Source organism: Oryzias latipes, chromosome 22 (genome assembly GCF_002234675.1).
Source record: "Oryzias latipes chromosome 22, ASM223467v1".
NCBI lineage: Eukaryota > Metazoa > Chordata > Actinopteri > Beloniformes > Adrianichthyidae > Oryzias > Oryzias latipes.
The window spans coordinates 23871167-23897869 of record NC_019880.2 but is presented as its reverse complement, the minus strand read 5'-3'; the positions used below and the strand labels follow the sequence as shown (position 1 = coordinate 23897869).

General features: G+C 43.7%; 1 protein-coding gene across 6 annotated transcripts in view; it reads right to left on the bottom strand.

Annotated features, from left to right (window-relative positions):
• akap6 (A-kinase anchoring protein 6) overlaps window positions 1-26703 on the bottom strand; it is a 234481-nt gene that overhangs the window by 161476 nt on the left and 46302 nt on the right. For 4 of the 6 annotated variants that reach the window (XM_020713576.2, XM_020713577.2, XM_020713573.2 and 1 more), the window contains 7 exons: window positions 26520-26661; window positions 25438-26070; window positions 24890-25225; window positions 23312-23440; window positions 23109-23237; window positions 22748-23011; window positions 4085-4207 (listed from right to left, as the gene is read on the bottom strand). In XM_020713576.2, coding sequence (XP_020569235.1) covers window positions 4085-4207; window positions 22748-23011; window positions 23109-23237; window positions 23312-23440; window positions 24890-25225; window positions 25438-26070; window positions 26520-26661 — 1756 coding nt within the window. The remainder of the gene's footprint in view (window positions 1-4084; window positions 4208-22747; window positions 23012-23108; window positions 23238-23311; window positions 23441-24889; window positions 25226-25437; window positions 26071-26519; window positions 26662-26703) is intronic. The other 2 variants (XM_020713574.2, XM_020713575.2) reach the window with 2 other exon arrangements.

Genomic DNA, 26703 nt, shown 5'->3' with positions numbered 1-26703 from the left:
CATTTCTGCACACAGCCTGTATTTTCAGATTGAGCCAGTATGTTGTGTATTGGACTTCTCCCTCCTGCTCTCACATCTCTTTATCTCCCTCCCCCCTCGTTTTGCCACCAGTAGTCTGTTGCTTCTAATGGGATTCAAAGGCCTGGATCGCCCATCAGACCAAATCAATAGGCCTTTCATTGGCCGCCATCTCTTAGCACCTTACAAAGAGCAGCCTGTGTGTGTGTTTCTGTGGGAGAGTGCACGGGTGGATGTGTGTAAAAGATTGTGCATGCTAGCATCCTCTGCCTCACTGATCTCCCCGGGGTTCCGGAAAGGCCTGTGTTTATGCGCTCCACGCATCCTAAATCGCACAAACACAGACAAACACACACACACACACTCACGCTTATGCAGACACACATGCCAGCTGGACCAAATATTCAATTGGGATGGCTGCAGCCTGTTAGCACAAACCCACACAATGTAATTCATTCTGAGTAATTCTGCCCTGACATTCCATTTTTATGTTGTTTTGTTTGTTTCTAAAGCCATCCCAACCTAGAAAAGTGCAAAAACATCTCAGAAAACCCTTCACAACGCAAACATCATCCCAGGATCTTCTGCAGACTAAAAATCAAAGCTTCTAGAAGTTGAAGCCTGCATTCCTTCCATTGAGTGTTAGTTAGGAGTCTTTCTGCAAGTCCGCCTGGCGCCACATAGATGACAGCAACACCAACATGGAGGCCAGCTGCAGCAGTGGCTTCAAACACCTGCAGCTAATCAGTAAGACCAACTGTAACAATACTCTGCAAAAGAAATCATTGAAAATCACAGTGTCACACAACTGTGGAGCTTTTATACTAAGTAGTAGTTCTTAGTTAAACTGTAATAGGAACTAGAACACAGATTGCAGTCGGTAAACATAAACAATAAAATAAAAAAATTCTAAATGATGACTGTTAGAGCATGGGGCTGTGCACAGGGGTGGTTAGGCCTCTCGCTTTGCCCAAATCCTGGCTGGGTCCTCTCTGTATGGAGTTTGGATGTTCTCCTCATGCATGTGTGGCTTTTCTCTGGCTTCCGCCCACAATCCAAAAACATGCTGCATGGGTTGATTGGTGTCTTTAAATTGTCCATAGGTGTGTGACAATGACCTGTTCAGGGTGTATCCCGCCTTTGCTGAACAGCAGCTGGGATGGGCTCCAGCAACCCCTTACCCCAAAAGGGATCTAGCGAGTTTGAAAGACAGATGGAAGGAAACAAATGGTTGGAGCTAGCGCAGGGATGCTCCTAAACTGCTGGAAACAACTGAATCAAGGCGTTTTATAGCATTTAATTAAAAATATTATTTTTCCAAATAAACTACTATTAACCAAATAACTATCAAAAGATCTACAGATTTATATGTCATTTTATGCAACAGTCATTATTTGTCATTTATATATATTTTTCTATGTATTTTAGTCTGACTAAATTGAAACTGCAGTTAAATAAAAACAATAGAAATGTCTCTGGGAAAAAACAAAAGTATTTTTATGAACCCTTTTATTAACAGAGACATATTTAGGATTTTAACGTTATTTACTTTAGTTTGAAACAAAACTCTGGCCTGTAAAAATAAAAATAAAATAAAATATTTTACCCATTTGGGATCTAAAAGCAGGATGGTAAAACAGCAGGGAGGAGGAAAAGTGGTGAGCTCAGCAGGTCCTCTGCCCAACATCATCTCAGCAGACATTTTTAAACTCATTCCTGCTTCTTCAGATGGACTCTCCTCCTCAAGGCGTGGAGCTTTCATCATTTCCTCCCTTTAGTTCTCCTCCTCTTAGGTATTGTAATGAGTGTAAAAACAAGAATCCAACCATCAGAAGTCATCAGACCTGGACAAAACCTGCCAGAGGAAACGCCGTCTATGTTTGGATTCATGTTTTGATCACTTAATGTTTGGTCTTTTCATTTTTGGGTTAAAAATGTTTAACCTTGAATAAATGTCAACATACACGGTGCTGAAACACCGTCTTTGAATGGGTCCATTGCTGACCAACCAATCATCAGCAGTTGGAAAGTTTCATTTTTTCACTATTTTCATAAAAGTGAAAAAAAAATCGGATCGTGACTATTTAATAATGTACTGTGATTTTAAAAAGATGAAAGTATTTCTCACTTAAAAGCACATAAAAGCGTTAAAAGACAATATAAGGTGCAATAGCTATAGAGATCTGAGCCTGTGAGTGAGCATGCTCAGATGGTTGAGGCTATCCCGTCTGCTCGGCGTGATGCAGAGCTGAACCCCGAAAGGGTCAGTCTGTATAATTATGTCTTCTATTGACTTTCTCTTTTTTTGTCTCCAACTTTTTCATTTTACATAGTATCACAAATATATTTTGCGATACGCTCAAGCCTTCTTCTGATTCACACCATAATTTGAATTAGAATAAAATTACCAAAACCTTCAAATCATTTGCTTAATTTTATCTGCTTTAAAAGTTTAGTCAAATTAAATCTAATTTGTCAGAAAGATGAATAACTAAAAACATTGGAAGAAAGGAACAGAAGGAAAAGGGGAGAACAGACGGAGAAAGAGAGATGCGGAGGAGGAAAAACAGCAGGGCTTTACTCTGCATTAATCAACAAACCTCACACAATTATTCACCAAAACGTACACTAATAATTACAAAGTGCTGGTGTGACTATCAACCCAAACACACACACACACACACACACTGTTAGCTAATGTGCTATCAACAGTGTAGCAGTTCAAAGTCTTATTAGTGATGCTTTTTCATCCTCTTTTGCTTTATTTAACAAGACATGCCAATTAAGAGTCAGGCATTCTAATTGAAGCCAACCGCTGCTAACGTTAGCGCTGCTGGCACCCACAAAAAGCCAACACATGTAAACAAACGCACAAACACACAGAGCGGAAGTTGGGGATCTCGATAAGAAAGCTGCTGGTGTGTGCGTGAGGGTCTATGCACTTGATGCCGTTCTGCAGGGATGGATTTGGAGATGCTGATTTAGAAATCTGTCTAGGAAGATGCTAATGTATGCAAATAGTTCCTGCGTGTGAGTGGGAAGGAATGCAGTAAAACACATGCTGCTATTGTTTCTACGGCTGCCTTTGTGGACTCAAATGCAAATGTGGTCTGTTGGAGAAATATGCAGACGTGTGCGCGGAAGACTTTTACATCCACAGGTAACGTGCGCTCTAAGTGTTGTGCACGAGTGCACGCCTCTCTGTGTGTTCGTAAATTATGAATACAGCACAGTTATTTCTCTGCAATGAATAAATAAACAATAAGTGTAAAAAAAAAACACAGCTAAAACAGAAGAGCAAAGCACAGACAGATGGTCAGAAATTGGAAAAGTGAAACAGGAGGAGACGGAAAGAGAGAAGGGAAGGAGGGGGAAGAAAGGAACAAATGGACGATCCTGAACCTGTTCCAGTACGGGAGTCCACACATTAGAATTTGAAGCCTGCTTTTCTTCTGAGACCTCCATGCAGACCCATCCTTCAGACCCTCCGTTAGACTTCCAGTAGAGAAAACTCTCAGCAACAGGCACACATTCAACACGCATGAGGGGGATTTCTGAATCCAACACGTGATTAACCCCATATAACTATTTCTATCATAATTATTACACACATTTCTGAGACCCCCCCCCCCCCATCTCATTATCATGATCAGACTTGTTTATAACTGGGTCCATGTTTTCTGCCCTTTAGTGCATCTTCATTCCTAGCTAATTTTCAAAACTTTGTGGTGAGAATAACCGATCTACTGTTAAACGCTTTGTTCAAAGAATTCCTGCTGTACTGAAAGAATGTCAACTTTGTTAATAATTCTTTATGATGCAGTTAAAAATGTGTGGATCAAATATGAGACCGTCTGCAAATCAGGTGCTTTTTCCTTGTTAATATTTTTTGCATCTTAAATCCACATTAATGTGAGAAAATCCAAATCAAACGGATCATAAGTGAGACATGAAATGATGTGTTTGGGGTTTCAGCAAAGGGTTTTTAAAACATATATTTTTGACTCTTCTGTCCATTCTCTGATGTAGTGGGCTTTACAGGGTCATCCACTCTGTGTGCTCTCACCAGGTGAGTGTCCAGGTACACCTTCAGGCTGTCCAAGTCCTGCCTGGGCTGAGTCCAGTTCTCCGTGCTGCCCAGGGCCTCCTGCAGCCATGAGATGAACCCGTCCAACTTCTGCACAAAACCCTGGAGACAAGAGAGATGCAGGAGCACGGAGTCAGACGGGGCGGATGTCAAAGCGGCGTGAGCAGAGCCCGCTGGAGACGCAACACATCAGGCACAAAACGCTACACAAGCACAAGAGGAGAACACAACAAACCAAAACAAAAAACAGGAGGAGAGCAAATTCAAACAGCAGTCAGTTGAAGGTAAAACAGATCAAAACAAATAAAAAAAAACAAAGTAAAGGAAAGAAGAAAGAGGAATGAACCTGAGAAAAGACTAGAGATGGGAAGAGGAGGAGATGAGAGTGAGGAAGATGAAGGGGGGGTGGGGATGTGGCAGCTGTTTAAAAGCTCATTTCAGGTGAATTAATTCAAGGACAGAAAGAGAACAAAAACAAAGAGCTGAGGGACCAAACGAATAACCACACACTTAGACGAAGAAAGAAAAGCAAACAAGAAAAGAAGGGATCTGATGAGAAGAGGTGGACTCAGAGGTGTTAGAAAAGGACTGATAGAAAAAACAAACAAGAAAGAACAAAAGACAGCAGAGTGTCTCACATTAACGTAAATATAATCACTGCATGTCATTTTCTATTGCTCTATGAACAGAACCAGCACACAGGGGTCAGGGGTCCATCTCTGCCCCTCCCTGAGTAGGGCATTCTGGTGACCCTGCTGGGTTTAAACTGAAGAGGTAACGAGGGAAGCAGAGAATAACAAACACGGGGACGGGAAATTATGGATGGAAATCTGACAGCGATATGATGAGAAGAGCTGGATGGAATGACAGACCTGAACAGATAGACAGACACCGAGTGTCTGGGGAGAGGACACATCGTTAATCAGTAGAGAGCTACTGCCATCTACTGGCTGGAAGGAGAACTGGAGGATTTCATCCAATTCAAAAGAACACATAAAGCAATTTTATCTGAAGTTTACATAATATAAACTCAAAAGCCCCTGGTTCAGATTTTTTTCTCTCTTTGAAAGTAAGCTGATGGAAAAGGATCAGGGGAATCAACGTGAAAGAGTTTCTGATCCAGTATTGATTTCTCCGCTTAAATCCACTTCAGTCCTGAAGAGCAGACGAAGAAGAGGAGAAGGCTTAAAGGCAGGAGGAGACAGAAGGAAATGTTTAGTTTCAGTTTCTGAAAGGCAGCAGGTGAAAGAAGGAGAAACACCTGAAATCATCAAACTTAAGAAGGAAGATGACAGCAGGTTACCGGGGGCGGTTTTTACCAAACATACAAACTACAGACAGCTGTGATGGCATCAGGTCACCAGAACCATGCAAGAAACTGTCTCCTTCTTTCCTACTGACAAATGTTTGTCCAAACATTTTCCTGGAAAACCTGAACCATAGGATTTCTAGAGTCTAGATCATTATAAAGTGTCCCAAAAGATGTGACTCCTCCTGACTAGAGGAGCCCTGCTTCTTCTGGGATTCCCATTCAAAACTAAACATCGGGTCTGTACAAAGCAGTGGTGGTTCTAAGGACACAACAGCATGCCGAGACCTTCCCTCACTGTGATCACTCAACTGCTTCACGGAGCTGCAGTGAGGATGAACAGCAGAGGTGAAAAAAGTCCTTCACAGCAACATCAATCTGCTTGGTCTGCTCATCTGTACCAGGAAGATCAGCTGCTGCAGAAAACAGTCACCCAACACCTCCCATGTTTTACAGGACAGGTCATTTTTCCATCATGTGTTCTATGTTGAAAGAATTTAAGAAGAGGATTCATTCTAGCAAACATGAGGGATTTAAGTAATACTGGGCCCAGATAAGGTTTCAGTGAAAACCCCTGCAGGACCCTCCAGCCAGACTTCCACCAGCTTCTCTGGAATTTGAGGAAACTTTTGCTCTGATGAGTGGGATCTGTTAATGACAGTCCTGAAAATGCATCACGAGTGGGATTAACCCCCGCTGCAGAACTAAAACTAATAAACTGGCAGCTTTTACTAGCAAACGCTGTTCCAAACCAGCACTGGCCAGAACGCCGTGATCACAACACGTGAGCTCTGCCAAACAGAGGCAGGTCATTTCTGCGCTTCACTTCTGTTGAAGAGAAAAGCCCTGTGGGGTGAAGGACGGCACCACAGGGCCAACAAAGCCGACACTTTTTTAAAGTCTGTGAAGTTTCAGAAATCGTTTAGTTTTAATTAAGCAATTGAACTAAACTCATGAGAGACTCAAAACAAAAGACAAAAAGCTAAGCTTCTCTGTCATTGGGACCTTTTTTACAGAAATCTTTTCCTTTTTTTCCGTCATTAAATACATAAAATTGGTTGTTTTGTTTCTGCAGTTGAACTCCCCCCGGTACATAGGTGATATCAGAGCAGCAGCCACACAAAGGTCAGCCTGGACTCGAGCCGTCTATGTGCCCGCCATCCGAGGAAAGCACAGAAAATCTGTGACAGCTCCAAAACTCATTCCATCCGCAGCAAAGAGACGCTTGATCACCATTGAGACAACTGGAATATTTCATGCACTTGGTGTTGTTTTCTTATCTCTCACTGAAAGCTGCTTAGAAAACTAATAACAGAGGGAATCTGCAGCGAGACGGCGAGTCTGATGGAATTTACTTGAGCTGCCACATGTGTGCATCCATGCTTTCACCCCATCCACCAATCGCTGGATTTGATCTGTGCATGTGAGCGTGCACGTGGGAAGGGAGAGTGTGCACGGCGCACACTGCATGTGATGTCTGCGCACAGTCGCACGATGGAGGCTGCGGTATGTTAATTCCAGCCGTGACCCTCAGAAAAATTATAAAAACATCGATCCGTCTCTGCACCGCTCGTTATGAAAGGGAGACAGAAATCAAAAATATTGATGAGGGGGGGAGGAGGAGATTGGAAGATGAGGGAGTGTTTGGGAGGAAGAATGAAAGGTGAGGAGCCATTACAAAAGTAAAGGACAAAAATGAATAAATAAGTTACAGAACTTGGAGACCCATTTAAAAAATCTTTTGATCTGTTTCCAAAACGTTCCCAGTGTTCTATTAATTATGATTATGCCGGGAGCACATAATTATGATTATGAAAACTATCATTTTCTAGTACATAGTTTCTGCAGAGCGGCAGGAGTTCATTAGAAATTTGTCTCTGAGTTGTGGGTGGGACTGTCAGGAGGCTACCCCGCCCCTCTGTTACTGAGAGCTCTCTGTTTACACCTTTAATACAGGCTCACACTCCCAACAGCAATATCAGAACTATCCAGCCGTACAGTTTAGATCCAGATTCCAGCTCAGACGAGGAAAACAAAAACATTCATGGATCTATTTGTCTAAGTGGATGCATCAGAATGCAGCAGGGAGCTTGTGGTTGTCATTTGTAGCTTCTTTGTCACAGCTACAAGCTTTTTTAAGAAGCATTTTTTTTATCTGCTCCTGATTCACAATGATCTGAATAAAGAAATGATCAGAAATGCAGTTTTAGGATTAATTTTCGTTATCTCCTCCAATCATGAGAAAATGGCACAAAATCATGTTAAAAACACCAAAACCACTATTTTCATCAGAGTGAGTCTTTAAATGCAAATAAAACAAAAGAAAGCTGGAAAAATTAAATCTACTTCAACGTCATCTAAGGAGAACAGACAGAAAAGAAGTAGAGATGAAGACTAAGAGTCCTGAAAACGAAACCAACAAGGCTGTAGACAAGAAAAGAAGGGAGTGATGTGAGGATGACTCAGTTGAAAGAGGAAGACAGGCTGATGGAATATAAGGAAAATCATGAGGATTGTGGGAATATGAGATAAAAAAGATGAAGAGAGAGAAGGACAGCGGAGGAAGAGGATGTAGGCGTGAACAGCGGCTGGTCTGGATATCGACCAGCATGCACTGGGCTGCTTACAGCTGCTTTGATGTCTCTAAACCAGTGAGGCTCCTGAGGGGCAGAAGAGCCTGCTGGGAACTGAAACGCCTGATCTGATCCTCTGACGCCTGGATAACCGCTCTAATATTACGCTTCATCTCTTCCTCCCGTGGTTCAGCTCTTCACCGCTGGATAATTACTGTTCAGCTGACGGGGCTTTCTGAAGGACGATGCTGATAGATTTGGACTCGAACTCCCGACAGGCTATGTTTGGCTTCAATGATTAATACATTACAGGCTGCAGCTCTGATTCGTATGCACCCAAAGCACAAGGCAACACAATATGAAGATATAAGCTGTTAGTTAGCTCAAAGTGAGACCAGGTGTCAAGGCTGCAGAACAGCAAAAAAACAGCAACTATCAGACAGCAGCTGAAAATAAACCCAAAGAAACAGTTTGGCTTTGATTGATTTGATTGCAACTCAGTTGAGCAAACTGACAAATCAGACGGAATCTGAACGCCTCAACAACAAACACGTGCAACCGCGGCGAAGATTAGACCATAACATGGGTGGGAGTTCTGAGGATGAGGAGGGCCAAGTGTCTGTCTTCCACACAGCCAGAGGACACATGCATGTCTGAGGCAGAGGACACATGCATGTCTGAGGCACGAACATTTGCATGTCTGAGTCAGAGGACAAATGTATGTCTGAGGCACGAATACGTGCATGTCTGAGGCAGAGGACACATTCATGTATGAGGCAGAGGACACATGTATGTCTGAGGCACGAACACGTGTATGTCTGAGGCAGAGGACACATGTATGTCTGAGGCACGAACACGTTCATGTCTGAGGCAGAGGACACATGCATGTCTGAGGCAGAGGACACATGTATGTCTGAGGCACGAACACGTGCATGTCTGAGACAGTGAACACATGTATGTCTGAGGCACGAACACGTGTATGTCTGAGGCAGAGGACACATGTATGTCTGAGGCACGAACACGTTCATGTCTGAGGCAGAGGACACATGTATGTCTGAGGCAGAGGACACATGTATGTCTGAGGCACGAACACGTGCATGTCTGAGACAGTGAACACATGTATGTCTGAGGCACGAACACGTTCATGTCTGAGGCAGAGGACACATGCATGTCTGAGGCAGAGGACACATTTATGTCTGACGCAGAGGAAACATGCATGTCTGAGGCAGAAAACACGTGTATGTCTGAGGCACGAACACGTTCATGTCTGAGACAGTGAACACATGTATGTCTGAGGCACGAACACGTTCATGTCTGAGGCAGAGAACACATGCATGTCTGAGGCAGAGGACACATGTTTGTCTGAGGCAGAGGACACATGCATGTCTGAGGCAGAGGACACATGTATGTCTGAGACAGTGAAGACATGTATGTCTGAGGCACGAACACGTTCATGTCTGAGACAGTGAACACATGTATGTCTGAGGCACGAGCACGTTCATGTCTGAGGCAGAGGACACATTCATGTCTGAGGCAGAGGACACATGTTTGTCTGAGGCAGAGGACACATGCATGTCTGAGGCAGAGGACACATGTTTGTCTGAGGCAGAGGACACATGCATGTCTGAGGCAGAGGACACATGCATGTCTGAGGCAGAGGACACATGCATGTCTGAGGCAGAAAACACGTGTATGTCTGGGGCACGAACACGTGCATGTCTGAGACAGTGAACACATGTATGTCTGAGGCACGAACACGTTCATGTCTGAGACAGTGAACACATGTATGTCTGAGGCACGAACACGTTCATGTCTGAGGCAGAAGACACATGCATGTCTGAGGCAGAGGACACATTCATGTCTGAGGCAGAGGACACATGCATGTCTGAGGCAGAGGACACATTCATGTCTGAGGCAGAGGACACATGTTTGTCTGAGGCAGAGGACACATGCATGTCTGAGGCAGAGGACACATGCATGTCTGAGGCACGAACACGTGCATGTCTGAGGCAGAGGACACATGCATGTCTGAGGCAGAGGACACATGTATGTCTGAGGCACGAACACGTGCATGTCTGAGGCAGAAGACACATGTTTGTCTGAGGCAGAGGACACATGCATGTCTGAGGCAGAGGACACATGTATGTCTGAGACAGTGAACACATGTATGTCTGAGGCACGAACACGTTCATGTCTGAGGCAGAGGACACATGCATGTCTGAGGCAGAGGACACATTCATGTCTGAGGCAGAGGACACATGTTTGTCTGAGGCAGAGGACACATGCATGTCTGAGGCAGAGGACACATGCATGTCTGAGGCACGAACACGTGCATGTCTGAGGCAGAGGACACATGCATGTCTGAGGCAGAGGACACATGTATGTCTGAGGCACGAACACGTGCATGTCTGAGGCAGAAGACACATGCATGTCTGAGGCAGAGGACACATGTATGTCTGAGGCAGAGAACATGCATGTCTGAGGCAGAAGACACATGCATGTCTGAGGCAGAGGACACATGTATGTCTGCGGCACGAACACGTGCATGTCTGAGGCAGAAGACACATGCATGTCTGAGGCAGAGGACACATGTATGTCTGTGGCAGAGAACATGCATGTCTGAGGCAGAAGACACATGCATGTCTGAGGCAGAGGACACATGTATGTCTGAGGCAGAGAACATGCATGTCTGAGGCAGAAGACACATGCATGTCTGAGGCAGAGGACACATGTATGTCTGAGGCAGAGAACATGCATGTCTGAGGCAGAAGACACATGCATGTCTGAGGCAGAGGACACATGTATGTCTGAGGCAGAGGACACATGTATGTCTGAGGCAGAGGACACATGTATGTCTGAGGCACGAACACGTGCATGTCTGAGACAGTGAACACATGTATGTCTGAGGCACGAACACGTTCATGTCTGAGGCAGAGGACACATGCATGTCTGAGGCAGAGGACACATTTATGTCTGAGGCAGAGGAAACATGCATGTCTGAGGCAGAAAACACGTGTATGTCTGAGGCACGAACACGTGCATGTCTGAGACAGTGAACACATGTATGTCTGAGGCACGAACACGTTCATGTCTGAGGCAGAGGACACATGCATGTCTGAGGCAGTGAACACATGTATGTCTGAGGCACGAACACGTTCATGTCTGAGGCAGAGGACACATTCATGTCTGAGGCAGAGGACACATGTTTGTCTGAGGCAGAGGACACATGTTTGTCTGAGGCAGAGGACACATGCATGTCTGAGGCAGAGGACACATGCATGTCTGAGTCAGAGGACACATGCATGTCTGAGGCAGAAAACACGTGTATGTCTGAGGCACGAACACGTGCATGTCTGAGACAGTGAACACATGTATGTCTGAGGCACGAACACGTTCATGTCTGAGACAGTGAACACATGTATGTCTGAGGCACGAACACGTTCATGTCTGAGGCAGAGGACACATGCATGTCTGAGGCAGAGGACACATTCATGTCTGAGGCAGAGGACACATGTTTGTCTGAGGCAGAGGACACATGCATGTCTGAGGCAGAGGACACATGCATGTCTGAGGCAGAGGACACATGTATGTCTGAGGCACGAACACGTGCATGTCTGAGGCAGAAGACACATGCATGTCTGAGGCAGAGGACATGCATGTCTGAGGCAGAAGACACATGCATGTCTGAGGCAGAGAACATGCATGTCTGAGGCAGAAGACACATGCATGTCTGAGGCAGAGAACATGCATGTCTGAGGCAGAAGACACAGGCATGTCTGAGGCAGAGGACACATGTATGTCTGAGGCAGAGAACATGCATGTCTGAGGCAGAGGACACAGGCATGTCTGAGGCAGAGGACACATGTATGTCTGAGGCAGAGAACATGCATGTCTGAGGCAGAGGACACATGTATGTCTGAGGCAGAGAACATGCATGTCTGAGGCAGAAGACACATGCATGTCTGAGGCAGAGAACATGCATGTCTGAGGCAGAAGACACATGCATGTCTGAGCTCTACGTTTACTGAGCAGCTCAGAAAGAGTCACCTTTGCAGCAAAGAGCAGTAAAAACGACATTTTGATTTCAATAACGCATCATTGCTCTTGTCTACAGCTTCTGCACTATAGTCGGCCAACTCTCTAAGTGACATCACAGGATTTCACTGCAAAAACAGCTCGTATAGAAAGAAGTAAAAACTTAGTCAAATTTAAAGAAACAAAAAAAAATATTTAAATGAGCAAAAATCTGCCAATGGGGGAAGAAAAATTCTCTTACCAAGATTATTTTACCATTGTAAAACTTTAATAAGATTTTTTTTTTTCTTGAAAGGCAGAAAATAGCAAAGGTTTACTTACTTTCTTAAGATTCCGTTAGTGATGAGGACCAACATTTATTTGAAGGATTTTTGTTTTTTTGGTCTTTTTTTTCCAAGTTTTTCATATCTTGCACCTTTTTTGTCAGATTTGTTGACAATGTGTGAACCTATGTGACTTGATCCGGCCTAATTAAGGAATTTAATCAAAACCCCTCAAGTGGATTAGCCTGAACTGCAAAAGCTCTGAACTTTAATGAAGCAAAACTGCTCTTTTCTGTAGTAAAAATTCAAATTTACCTTCATTTTATTTAACATTTAAAACATCTAGCATTTATTTCGTTCCTTTGTATACACTTTAATTTACTGTTGTTTTGAAGTGCTTAATAAATAAAGTTATTAAAGAGCAGCTCTCACAGGAAGGTATTTTCTCAGAATCAGCTGCTGTGCACCACAGTCTTCCAGCTGTTTAAGACGGGATTTTAGAGTCAGTTTTAACTGAAATGAAATGAAAAATTTCAACAAATTAAAATTATTATTTGAAATATTTTAAGGATTTAATAGAAAGGTTTTTCATTAACTGAGCAAGATGAATCAATGGGCTGACAGTATGAGAACATCACACCAAATGCTGAAGTGAATTAAAAGACTTGAGGGGAGCACAGTCTTCTTATAAACTCAAGAAAATGACTCCTCATTAAAAAAAATCATGGTATGTCCAAAACGTCTTAATGTGTTTAGTTTTAGTGGATCAAAGATTTATTTTTAGCTATAGGTGAGCTGCAGGAGCGGCTCACGTCAGGCAGGATGCCTGTAACTGAAGGTGATCATGAGAACAGTTACAGTTGTAGGAGCAGCGGTAGTGGCTGTAGGGACTGCAGGAGGGACTGCAGGAGGGACTGCAGGAGGGACTGCAGGAGCAACTGCAAAAATTGCTGCTGGAGCGGTTGCAGCTGGGAGCGACTGCAGGAGTAGCACACAGCAGGTGGGATGACTGTAACTGTGAAGATGATCAGGAGCACATATGAAGCTTTACATCCTCTCAGCTCCGCGCTTTCATGTTCTCAGAGTTTCCTGTTGAGTTGGGTGCGATTCTTCCACTCAGATGTGAATTATTTACAGCCGCATCAGTTTTTCTGAAAACCTAAAACCCGTCAGAGGACATCAGGGAAACACTTCACAGTCCATCTGATCCAGGGAAAGTTTGGGAGCACGTTGTTGGGAACCCGTCGTTGTTGGCGTTGTAACACATTAACTGTTGAATGGATAAGAACTTCCAGCTCAAATCAGGCAGGAAAAAAAGTGTGGATCCGTTTTCTAACATAAAAGAGGAAGAAACAGTCAAATCAATAACCCTGCGATTTTATCTTTTCACATCCAAAAAAGACACGACTGATAGTGAGACGAGGATGTGAAGGTCAGACCGCAGCTGTCTGTTTTTCAGCAGGAGAGAGGATGCTCTGTTGGTCCTGAACTGGTCTGCAGATGACCTCATCTGTGCTGCTATAGATATGAAGCAGACTCAGAAACTGAAACAATAGTCGGTCATGGAGTAAACCAGACCTTCAGTCATCTTTCACTTGTTTCTTCTGCTTCATGAAGAGGCTTCAAATGTGAGCTGTGGGCTAAAAGGTTGCATGGCTTTACTTGTGGAATTACGGATGATATGATTATTGGTTTGGAATACATTTGTTTACATTACATTACATGACTGGGATAAAACGCATTGTTTTTTTTCCCCCCCAAAAAAAGTCATTAGTTGAGATGACAGTTGTTGACAGGAAACAAAATCTGCTAACGTCATGGTCAGCCAATTACTAAAAGGTGGAAACAGCAATAATCCTGCTGTTTTATCAGCTGTAAACACATCATCTGAATAAGAATTCCTCCTCAATAGGGTTTTCATTTCAGTTGTGGCGTCCCTGTCATTGATGCCATGGTGTGAAACGTCTGGGTAGTTCTTCATAATGATTAAACACAATGAAGCATTAAAGTCCCACTCCGATCATCTTTTGATGTTTTGTAAAAGCGTTCCCTGTGTTCTTTAAATTATGACTACATAGTTTTTAGTGAAAAATGCAAAAAACCGGTGTCGCTTTCCAGGACAGTTTCTGCAGAGTGGCAGTAGTTCATTAGAAATTAGCCTCTGAGTTATGGGCAGGACAATTACCAGGGAGCAACCCCGCCCCTTTTCCCATTGCTGAGAGCTGTCCGTCTCCATGCTCTCCCCCTACATTAGTGGTGCAATAAAAATGGCGGGCAATATCAGAGCTATCCAGCCGTAGTTTAGATCCAGATTCCAGCTCAGACGAGGAAACCAAAGACGTTCACGGATCTATTTGTCTGCAAGTAGATGATCAGAATAGAGCGGAGCAGGGAGCTTGTGCCCCGCCCAACGAATTTTTTAAGTCAAAGACACGATCTTTTTCAAACTGCATTTTTTTGTCTGCTCCTGATTCACAAGGACTTCAATAAAGAAATACTCAGAAATGCTACTTTCTGTTTAATATCTTTTATATATGCCATATTGTACATCTTCAGAAAAATCAAAACAAGAACATTATTGGCATTCACTTGCAGCTTTTAAATGTCGTTCAAACGCATCGATCTTTTTTAAAATAATGTTTTGTAAATGTTTTAACATCATTTACTACTTAAACATACGTTAGTTAATATTTTGACATTTATCCTGGGTGAGTTTTTCTAAAAATGCTTCTAATAGGACTTTCTTCATCGTTTTCCATTCATGTTTTTGCGAAGCCTGAGTGCTATAAATCAGTTTCAGCATCTCGATCTGCCTTTCCCTCCTCTCTGACTTGTTTATCTAAAGAAGCAGAGAATATCGCCCCCCCCCTCCATCATTGCCCCCCCCCCCTCCTCCATCTCTTGTTTTTCTACCCTCTCTGCTGTCAGTGGGCTCCCCCTGCCCCCCCTGCTGGGCCAATCAGACAATTGTTGATATGAGTGTGTTGTCTGTCTGTCTCCCACTGCTTGCAGATAGGCCGGCGTGCCACAGAGTCTCCAAATACAGTCCTCTCACACTGAGGACGTGCATGGTGGACAACAATGCTCTCAGAGTGATCACATGTTCCACAGGACACTTAACTGATGGTCTGCTTCTCTGTCAGCTTCTGTGCTTTGGGGGTTTAAGAGCATATAGCGTACACATAAAATGCTGGCAGAATGCTTAGATTGTCTTTGCTCCAGCTTTTGTCTATTAGACTTTTACTCCATTTAATTCAAACTGAATGTGTGTGTTATTCCCAAAGGAGGACTCAATAAAATTTCCTGAGAAAGAGTGTGTAACACAAAGCAACAGATCTCCTTCATGATGAACCTTCATGAGGTTTCCCCTTGCCGTGTTTCTCACCCTCAGGACTTCAATTTTCATTCTTCCTTTTCTAGCCGTTCTGACATGAGACGGCAAATCTTTTCCAGGAGACAAAGGACAGATTTTTACTTTTTTGAGCAAATAGTCTTTCTGTATCTTTTATATTGGCAACAAAATGGTCAGAAGACAAAAAAACTGTTCACTTCTATAACCTAGAGCTAGTTATTCCGGGAACTATCTAGTTACATTTGATTTTATCCAGGGCTAAGATGGTCATGAAGACTATGTTCACAACTTTTTTAAATAATTCTATCCCCAAAGCCTTTTTAAAGGGTATATACCATGCAAATTAAACTTTAAGCTTTGAAGTGTGTGTTCTTTCCTGAGTATTCCTCTAAAAACCTGCATTCTGACCACCAGCCCCTCCCAATCCATAAAAACGAGTGGGTTCTCAGTGACATCACAAAGTGAGGAACAGCCCCTTCCAGGAAGAGTCAGCCCTGCCAGCCCCACCCCCAGGCTGACACACACACCCACTTTCTCCGTGGAGCTAGCGGTGATCGGCTAAATGCTTTCATTTTATATGAACAATATGCACATCCATCTTTGCAAACGTATGGATGCTGTTTGTTTTGTCTAGGTTGACATCATGAAATGGGCGGCACCCACAAGGAGAGAAAAGCAGAGCCTCAGAGATTGGCCATTTTACTTCCGGGTAGGAAAATGAGCTACGAAAAGAACTCAAAAAGATAATTCTTTAGTGTGACAAAGGGAATATATTATCGTATATTTGGATATAGTTTACTCTGAAAGGCTTGACAAAAGCACAATGTGTAAGGGCAGCAGTGGATGCAGTTTATTTGTACAGCACAGAAGAAGCGGTGGAGGTTTTGTTTGCTAGTGTTACTTTATGAGGGAAACTTCATGAACCAAACCTCAGGATGATGCTGGATTTGCCACAGAGCAGTTTTCCATGGCTGGTTGAGTTTAACTGGCTAGGAGTTTGCTAAAAGATGACAAAGATACAGCAAGACTGTGCATGCATACATTTGAGTCTTCAGATTAAGAGAGTCCACAAGTAAGCCTATTCCGAAAATATTGAAGTTGATGGTTTAATAAAAGAACAAAAGAAGGTTGTTTTGATAGCGGGGCAAGCAGAACTAAGAAATTAAGGACTCCCGGACAACACAACCAGTTGTTTCCCCTTTTGTTTCATGGTTTCATCCTGCTTTGACTTTATTCACTAAAGTTTAAGTTCCTGCCATCAGGTCTGGTCTCCTGCCTTTTCCCTCCAAGTGAAAACTATAACTGGAAGAATAATTCACCTATTTGGCTATGAAAGCCCTCCCCAAATCTGTAGTGTGTCAGTTCTTTATGTCACACAGCTAAGTCAGGTGTCGATGTAAATAAATCAGATCAAGACTCTGTTTCAGGCCTGACCCCTTTAAAAACCCATGGAGTCTGATCAAGAGCAAAGCAGATGTTTACAAACCATCAAACAAAGCTGACATACCAGATTTTTGCACCATGAGTGGCAAAAAGGTCACCAAACAGCCTTTGGTTAGACCAGGGGTGGCGAACACGTGGCTCTCGAGCCGCATGCGGCTCTCGGCCAATAAGCATGCGGCTCTTTGCGTCTCATTCCATTGTGGCGACCTGGGGGTTAGCACGGCCTTCAGCACCTAAGATTCATGGGAAGTGGGGAATCTTGGGTGTAAAGTTCCCCTAACCATGAGTGAGGGGCTGTGAGCAGAAGTGAAGTCCGTGCTGTTTTGCTGTTCTGGGTGTGTGCAAATACATGGGCGTTGATGCCGGAGAGGAGAATATGTTGTGTGCTCCTCTGTTTACTTTATCCTCTCTGAGACTCTGTGCACAGTCGTGCTGTGTAGCAATTTATGTCTGCGAGTCCCTGTTTATTACCTTGAAACACGTAAAATTAAAGCATCGGGTCGTTCTGACCGACACTCACGTAAAGGAACTGATCAGAGAGGCTACAACTGAATATAAACCTGATCTGCAGAGGATTACTAGAAACAAGAGAAATCCCACTGAGATCATCATCCATCACTGCAACAAGGTAAGAAATTCTGAGATGTAGTTTGGAAAACACACCTGACTGAGCATGCTGGTGTGAATATTTTAATATTCCATCAATTATCAGTTTTTCATGCAAAAGTCGATCATTAGTTTTTAAAGAAAAAAGAAAAGTTATAAAAGTAAAACATTTTTACTGAAGGTTAAATTTAATGTATGCTACACACACACACACACACACATCTAAAATGTAATGTATTTAATGTGTTCATTGTGAATATGAATTACTCAGACACCAGAAGGATGCTCTGTCCAGATGTTTGTGTATTTGTTGGTGTAAGTGTCATTGAAAGAGGAATATTGAGATACAAAGAATTACCAGTTAAATACTGTTGGATGAACGGTGACATATTAAGTTTTTATCAACGTAAATATGACTTCAGAGGAGTCAGTGCCTCACCAGCCATCAACCTCACCGCACGTCACTGAGTAGTTGTGTGTGTCAGAGAGAGGCAGAGAAAAGAGTGAGATAGAGAGTGTGTGTGTATGTGTATGTATGTGTGTGTGTGTGTGAGATGGGAGAGAACTGCCTGTGCGTGTGGGGGGGTATCTGACCTCCAGGGTAGTCGCTGTGCTGCATTTGATGGATGTATTGAGGGTGGACACTTTCCTTGAAATAAACATAAGCACAATACTTGCTGTTGTATCGTAGGGAGACGAGTGTTTTTTTTTTTGTTTGTTTTTTTATACACTGTATTTTATCCCACGAAGGGAAATTCTTTCTCCGCATTTGACCCATCCCCTTGGGGAGCGGTGAGCTGCAGCCGAAACCGCGCTCGGGAGGCAGTAGCGTTAAGGGTCTTGCCTAAGGACCCTCACTGGGTGATGTTAACTGCTCGCCATTGATATGGTAATTGCCCCCAGTACCATTGCTCATTCCCCTCTGGGAATCGAACCCTGGTTTCCTGCATGGTAGCTTCCCACCTTACCAACCGAGCTACCCAGCCGCTAAAAGAGTGTGTTATGGACAATAATATGGCTTTAATTGCGTGTTTGTGTGTGTGCGTCTTGGCAGGTCAGTGTGTGGTGTGGCTCTCTCACAGTTAAAAATTTCGGCTATTGGTGTCAAACTTGTTCGGCACCCCTCTGTTAGACTGTTGAAGACCCAAGACACTTAAATACTGTGACCTCAAATCAAAAGTATTTTCCCTGAAACTGTTTTCTAAAATTTCCTTAATATGAGATTCATGTAAATTAACATAAATAGGAAGTTGCCCAATGACTTTATAGGCTTAAATCTCTGTATACTAGATACGTTTTTAACTGTGCTTTTGTTGTTTTGAACATGTTATTTCTGCCTTTTTGGGATGATAGAGGGCATGTATAAAAATACAATTAAGCCTAAAATTGGGTTTCTGAGTCTTTTCTATTTAGTCTATTCATTGTGAATCAGGAGCAGGTGAAAAAAATGCAGTTGGCAAAAGCTTGTAACTGTAACGTAGAAGCTGCTAGGAGTCACAAGCTCCCTGCTCCACTCCATTCTGATGCATCCACCTGCAGACAAACACGTCTTCATTTTACTCGTCTGAGCTGGTTCCAAACTGTACAGCTGGATAGCTCCAATATTGATCGCCATTTTTGTTGCACCGCTTTACACTGCTGTAGAGCTGTGTGTAGCAGTTTTTTATGGTTTCATGATTTTATGAGACTTTTTCATTTTTTCTGACTAAGTTAGAACGACTCACTGGTTCCACCTGCAATCCCTTGGTTCATGAGAACTCATTGTGGTCTTGTATAATGCTAGAACAAGCAAATGTGACCTGCATTACAGTCGTATGTAAATGATTCTGAGAGCCTAATCTGGATTACAACTATTGTTTTGGATCCTGCCTTTCGAGGACCATCTGTAGATATGAACACAAGAGAATCTCCAGATGTTCAACCTGCAGTTAAACACAAGAGACACGACAGGCTTTGGTTGACTGTTTCGTGTCAAACCTATACTGGTACTCCTAAACCAGACTAGCTCCATCATTCCACATTCTGGTTCTACTCCTAACACAGACTCATTTCTGCTCCAGACATGATCCTTCCACAGTTTCTCTTCCTTGGACAGAGGATTTCTATTCCATGTCATGCTAAGTTGTGTATTCAGCAGAGACTGCAGAATGTCATCCTCCTCTCTGAGACCCTCATTCTCTCTTCACTTCCTCAATTAAGAAGCTCATCCACTGCCATGATTACATGCTGCTAATTAAGCAGCTAATCAGCTAATTATCCAGGAGCAGAGAGGAACCAGGGGCACAAGTGTGAGTGTGTGTATTTGTGTGTTGGGTTAAAACAAAGTGTCATGTACAAGACTGGTAACATAATTTCTGAGTTGAAAAAAGGGTTTCTCTAACTTTACCATTGCAGACAGTAAACTTACAGTGGATTAACCAAAATGTCCATAGAGAGCGCAAATATGTTTTTGCAGATGAATGGATGGCCCTAGTTATCTGTTTAGTGTTAGAGGAAAATAAAATAAAAAGTATTTTCCATACATGTGGTGTTCACACTGGACAAGCAGGGAGGGGCTTTCACTCCTTTTTCTTTTTCTACTCTATTGCACATATCTGCCCTCTACAGTTGGGAGAGGCTTTGTGCGAAATGTCAAAGTGGTTCAAATCTCGTAAAATTTTGCTCCGGACTTTTTTTCTTTCACAGATATATGAAAGACTTGGTGTCACAGAATTCCAGCCAGGAACAAACCGCAATCATTCATTTCTCCTTTATGATCAACGTTTAAACCTTTGGCACCTTCGTGGATGAAAAGGGACTCCATCCATACCTCACTACCAAATAGAGTCTCTGATTGGTCAAATTTCAACCAGATTTAATTTTGACATTCGTTAAATGGTTTTAAAAATGTGCGTGGCTACGCGTGAACCTGGGAGAAAGCGGACGCCCAAAACACACATATGCCCGTGTTTACTTTTCTTTGAAAGTCGCCACTTGAACGCACGCTGCAGAGGGCGGTGTGAACGGGTGTGGGTGTGTTTAAAACACTACAAGGCTTGTTTTTGAAGATGTTGGGGTGACGATGATGACAAAAACATCAGAGCACACACATTTGCATTGAAATGACTCCATTTCTTCTTTTAGTTGCTCTCTTCAAGGATTGTCATGTCAAGGCAAATCACCCTGTAGTTTCTACATCAGCTCAGCCTAATGGCTGGCACAAGTCTCTACGTTTATCCCCCCATGTGGTTGCAATAGTTAATCTCAGGTGTTGTCCATCCAAAGACTAATCAGGTCCAGCACTGCACAGCTTCAACCAAACGACATGGCAGTTCTGAATTCATCCAATGCAAACAAGAAAAATGTTTTTTGTTGTTTGTTCTTTTTTACTGTCACTTTAATTACATGCCACTGCATGTTCCATAGCCTGAGGTGTGTTTGTTCAGTGATCAGCCCCTCGTTCTCCTGTCTCTTTTTCCCACAAACAGATTAACCAGTCAGGCAGCGGGAGACAAAGGACTTGCATGAACGTCAGGCCACATGAGCTCAGAATGTGGAAAACATGCACAGCTCATTTCTTTCAAATAAGAAAACAAAGCTAACACCATTTCCCATGGCGCTGTCATCATTTCCAAGGACGACCCATCCCTCGGATGACCATCCCCACTCAGACCTATCCAGAAGCACCTTGACCATCCTCACTGGAAATCCTATTACAGTTTCTGACTCCGTCCATGGCCGGCTGACCCAATTAATTCCTGATAAGACAGATAAGCTGAACTTCACAGATCCCTAAGGGGAATTTGAGACATTACAGCAGCTAAGTAATACGTAGCAGCCAGAGCTAAAGATATTTAGGATTGAAACGATCGGGCGGTAAAGGTGAGAGAGTGAAATAAACCTGAATGAGATGAAACAAGAGAATATATTAAAGGCAGAAGAGCCTCTTTATGGGGCTAATTAAAGGTGCAGCCATGAGGGAACGAATCCCCAGAGCTATTGACATTTTACCATATTCAATATGACAGATATGACTGATTAGTTCACCGGGTAGCCTCATCAATAAGCTGCCTGCCAATCAAACATGACCTTTAGAAGTGAGGTGATGAATTAAAACGGCCATGGGACAATCCAATACGAGTCCTCCAATCCATCAAGACAGCTGCAACCAAGGAATGAAAGCATCATTTTTGTCTGGCTTAGTGTCCTTCCTCAGAAGTGGCAAGCATTTATCTGCAGTCACCAAAACGAACAGAAAAAAATGACAGCTGCTGCCATTTATTCTGAAAAGGGACTTATTTAAATTTTTGTTTTTGACCTTAAGGCCGTGTCACACAGCCACTACCTACATTTTGCTCATTTTCCACATTTGAGATTTCGGCCATTCCTGATACATGCTTGATATCTATGATTCATAAATGTTTCTTGCGTTCGTCATCCGTCGATGTGCGCAGATGTCCATCAAGGGTTTTGGCTGACGGCTCTTTGAGTGAATTTGATTTTAAGCTGTTCAAAATCTTTGGTCGGTACTACAGAGTTTGGGTGTATTTTACGTAGTTTATACGCAATTATTGCGTAAATCTTACACAATTGCGCATAGTTTTTAGAGAAGCATACGCAGGTTTGTGGCTTTCCACGACAGTTCCACGTATGTCTGAAGGACCTTCACGCATGTTCCACCGATGTATAACTTTTAAATCGTCTATACAGCGCACAAATCATGTTAAAATTGACGCACGAATCCCTAATGAATTGTATATAAACAGCAAAACAATCCTGTACGGTTTATGTTCTACTTTGATTTACGTGTTCTTTGCCTGGTTTATTGGTACTTCTTCTGTTGTTTTAATGTGGTTCATTCATGATATATCTGTGAAAATGTAATGTAAAGACAATAACTTTTCTCAGTTTTTCCACGTAAATTCACGTACGACCAATTTTTTTTCGTGCAACGATTGAAAAGTGTACATAGTGGCTGTTTGACATGACCTTGATGTCGTTAATTGAGTCATAAGGTAAAAAAATGAACAAGAAACAGACGTACAGTCAGTATTTAAAACAGAAATCTCAATCCACAAGTACCTCAATTTTTCTCCACATGTCCGGGTCTTTTTTCTGACACTGAATGTCCTCTAGCAGTTGTTGCACCAGAGCTACACATCCACTCCCATCCACCGGGGGTGCTGTCTGCTGCAAACGTGGATCTGCTGACCTCCTTCCTTCATCTTCATCTGACTGCAGGTCACTGAAGGGGCCGGACTCCAGGCTTTCATCCAATGAGGGTGCAATGTCGCTGGAGGAGGTGGGGCTGAAGCGCCTGGCCAGCTTCCTCCTGTAAGGCTGCTGCTGGAAGTTACATAAGAGGATGTGATGGAAATGTTCACTGCAGCATTTTGTGGGATTGAGTAAGTCCAAGCACAAGCCAGTGAGTGCAGTGTCATACCATCGGAGAAAGAGCATCCTCTCCACTCAGGCTGTCCCCACTCTCTCCCACATCCCAGTCTGTGGTAAAATCCGTCAGCTCCCAGTCATCCACGTCCTGCAGGTCCACCTGGGTACCATCGCCAGAACTCTGAGCACAAAGATCAGGGAGACCGATTCAGAACCACAGGCTTGACATGGAGGACTCAGGAGTTCTTCACTCACATGAGGGATTGACTTGGTGAGACTCTCCAGTTTCAGCGTCAACATCTCTGTTTTATGAAGCTGAGCAGGAAGAGCCAGGAACTCCTCTGAACCGTACCAGTGCTCCCCGCCCGAGGCCGGCACCTGAGCCTCACATAAAGAGAGGAGACTTCAGGATGACAGCATGGGATCAAAACAGATACCAGGAAGTCAGCTGCAGGAGTCTGCAACATTTCAGACTGTGGCTGCTTGATCAAACATCTGCTAAATGAGAAGACTCAAATCACTTTATTATTATATATGAAGAAAAAAACATGTCACAATAGTTCCACTGCTGGATTTAAACACAATGTGTAATTTTTATAAACAGATGCTTTTCATTTTGGATTAAAAAAAAGTTCAGTTACCAAACTGACAGGAAAGAGAGACAATCAAAAGGCAAAGATCAGTTACAGAAATCAAATATAAGGTTTGCTTTTGGATCAGGGGGCTGAAGTAATTAAGATGTTTCGAAACAGGGAAGTCCATCCAGAGAGCCATCAAAAATAAATAAACAATGAATCTATATAACTAAAAAAGCATTACCGTCAGCCAATCATCATCCACGCCGTGAATTATGTTTCTTAACTGACCTGCAGAACGGCTAATGGAATATCATCTGATACGAACGTCAGAGCATCGGCCTGTTTACTCTCACTGCTGCACTCCGCTGGCAGATCTGCAGTGGTTTTTAGAAAGGTGTGAGCGTTCAGTGTCAGACTAAAGGTTAAACCAGGTCGAAATTCTGACCAGTCAGAGACTCGGATTTGGTGGTAAGGTATGGATGGCCTCCCTTTTATGGAAAGTTTGAAAGCTGACCATGGAGGAGAAATTAATAATTGCGGCGTGTGCCTGAATGAAATTCTGTGACACCAAGTCTCAACATCGGAATAGAGCTGTGAAAGGAAAAGCCTGGTCCAAGATTCACCAGGTTTGCACCGCTTCAACTTTAGCACAAAGCCTCTTCCTCCTGTAGCTGCTGGACATGAGCTGGACATGATCTCAGCCTATTTCTCATTGTCTTTTTCCATCAGTTAGGGGGTGGGAGGTGTGAAAGGAGTGGGGGGCTAGGTACGGGGAGGGGGGCCCGATTTATTTATTTTTATTTTTTAATCGTCATGCCTGATTTTATATTTTGTTGTGTTTTAATGTAAAGCACTTTGTGTTAAATTTTTACATGAAGAGTGCCTTTTTAATAAAGTTTGATTTGATTTGATTTGGTAAACTGTAGAACAAAAAAGAATAAGAAGCCCCTCCCTGCTCATCCGGTGTGAACATCACGAGCTACATTTGTGCATTTTTAGACGAACGTCACATGACCAGTGTGAATGTAGCGTTACAGTATTTTAAAGATTTGTGTTTAGTTCTATAGAGACAGTTATATAGGGCAGGCACATGACCATTAAACCTCTTGGGAAAGAAAATACTTTTCCTTTTTCTCTTATTTCTTAGGATTTCTGACGTAATAGAATCTAATAAATTAAGGCACTGGGGGATGTGTGGCAGGTATTTTTCTATCCTTTCTTGAGCTAATCGTGAAAAAAACATTTAGGAGATCACCTCCTCTCCCTGCTGCTTCACGATCCACACTGTGGCCTTGGTGGGGTGCAGCTGAGGGTCGGACTCCTCTCGGGACGCCTCTGTGTCTGAGGAATGAAGCTGCTCCTTCAGGGGGGAGGGCGAGGAGGATTCAGAGTCCCCCTTGCTGCGTAAGCGTGTCTCCTTCTGCCTCTGCTGTATTTGGCCGGATCCTTCCTCCTGAGACATGGAGCTCTGGCCGGGGAGGGTGCCTTTGCTGGATCTGACCCCGGATGGCCGGCGTGGCAGACGTCTGTGCCCGCCCCCTCCTGAGCGTGTTCTGTGCGTGGGGTATTTGGCGGAGCCTCGCTCAGTCATCTGTGGATGCCATCAAAACTTTGAATAAGAGTTTACGGGAACACCAAAATAAATGTTAAGAGTTATACCAGAATAAAAGAATTTCATGGTGTTTGTCACTTGTGTGTAATTACACAAAAAGAACAACACAAAAATGTGTAGGTTCTGAGTTTTTGGTTTTTGTTTTGGGACAGTTGTAACTGAAACCCAGAAGAGCTGCAAAGAGGACTGACCTGCAGGCTCTCGCAGGACTGCGACACGTTCTGTGGATAGACTGAGTCCAGCTCCAACCAGAACCTGGAGCGGTCCGGAGGTTCCACCAGAGACGGCGTGCTGCGGCTCAGCTCATGAATCTGGGCGTCAAAGAGGGGCTGGACGTTTGCAGCATCTCCACGTGAGTCTGTCGCTTCTTGGTTGGTGAGCAAGGCGGCTCTCTTTGGTAGCGACGGGTGTGTGGGTGACGCATCCGTGCTGTGACTCCCCCTCTGCAGAATGCGCTTTGAGCTTTCGCCCTGGTTGGGCATGCTGCACTGCATTGTGGGTAGCACAGAAGAATGGTTTTGGTTTAAGGAGGCGCTTAGCACTGGAAGGTCAGCTGGAGCGCTTTGGAGGTCAGGCTGTGCTGGGTTGGTTCCTTCACGCTCCTCATTAACGGGAGGCTCCCGGTTTGAGTCCTGGATGCCCCCGATCTCCTGGCTGGAGTCCTCAGGCGTGGGATCTATACCGCAGGTCTCCGGCTCATCACTGGGACTGCAAACACTCAGCTCAAAGGCCGTGATGCCACAGTCCAGAGAAAGGTAGTCCTGGCTGCAGCGAATGGTCAGCTGGCCGCAGTCGTCCACCTCCGTCAGAGCATCCAAGCGAGTCTGCAAGGCAACAAATCCATGTTTCACTCCTGATTTTCCATTTATTCTTCTCTAATCTTACTGTGGATTTTTAGGAAAGTTCTGCCTAAGTCTGAGTCTAAACTGTGTGCCTGATGGATTACATTTTCATGAACAAAAACTATCAGTAAAGAAGAAGATTTTTTTAAGACAATAATGACACAGTTGGTAAATTCTCTGGATAGCCTGCGTTTGTGTACATGTGTTTACACCAGGGGTGTCCAGCTTCAGACCTCGAGGGCCGGCCTTCCACTAGTTTTCCAGAAATCCTCCCTTATCTGCTCCTGATTACCTGGAGCAGGTGTGTTTAGCCAGTCAGGAGCTTCAGTGGCAGGATGGTTGGAAAACATGTTGGATTCTGACACCTCTGCTTTGCACTAGTCGTGAGGGGGGTGGACACTGCATGAAGGAGGAGCTGAACAGGGTCGTACCTGGTGCTGGTCCTGGCTGAAGGCCTGTAGGATGTCGGTCTGGCGGGTGTAGTTTCCGTTGGAGTCCTGCAGACCCTGCAGCAGTCGCTCCTTCAGGACCAGAACCGACACTCTCAGCTGATGCCAAAGCAGCTGCACCGTCCTACACAGCAGTTCATGTGAGTCCATGCTCACGGCACACTTC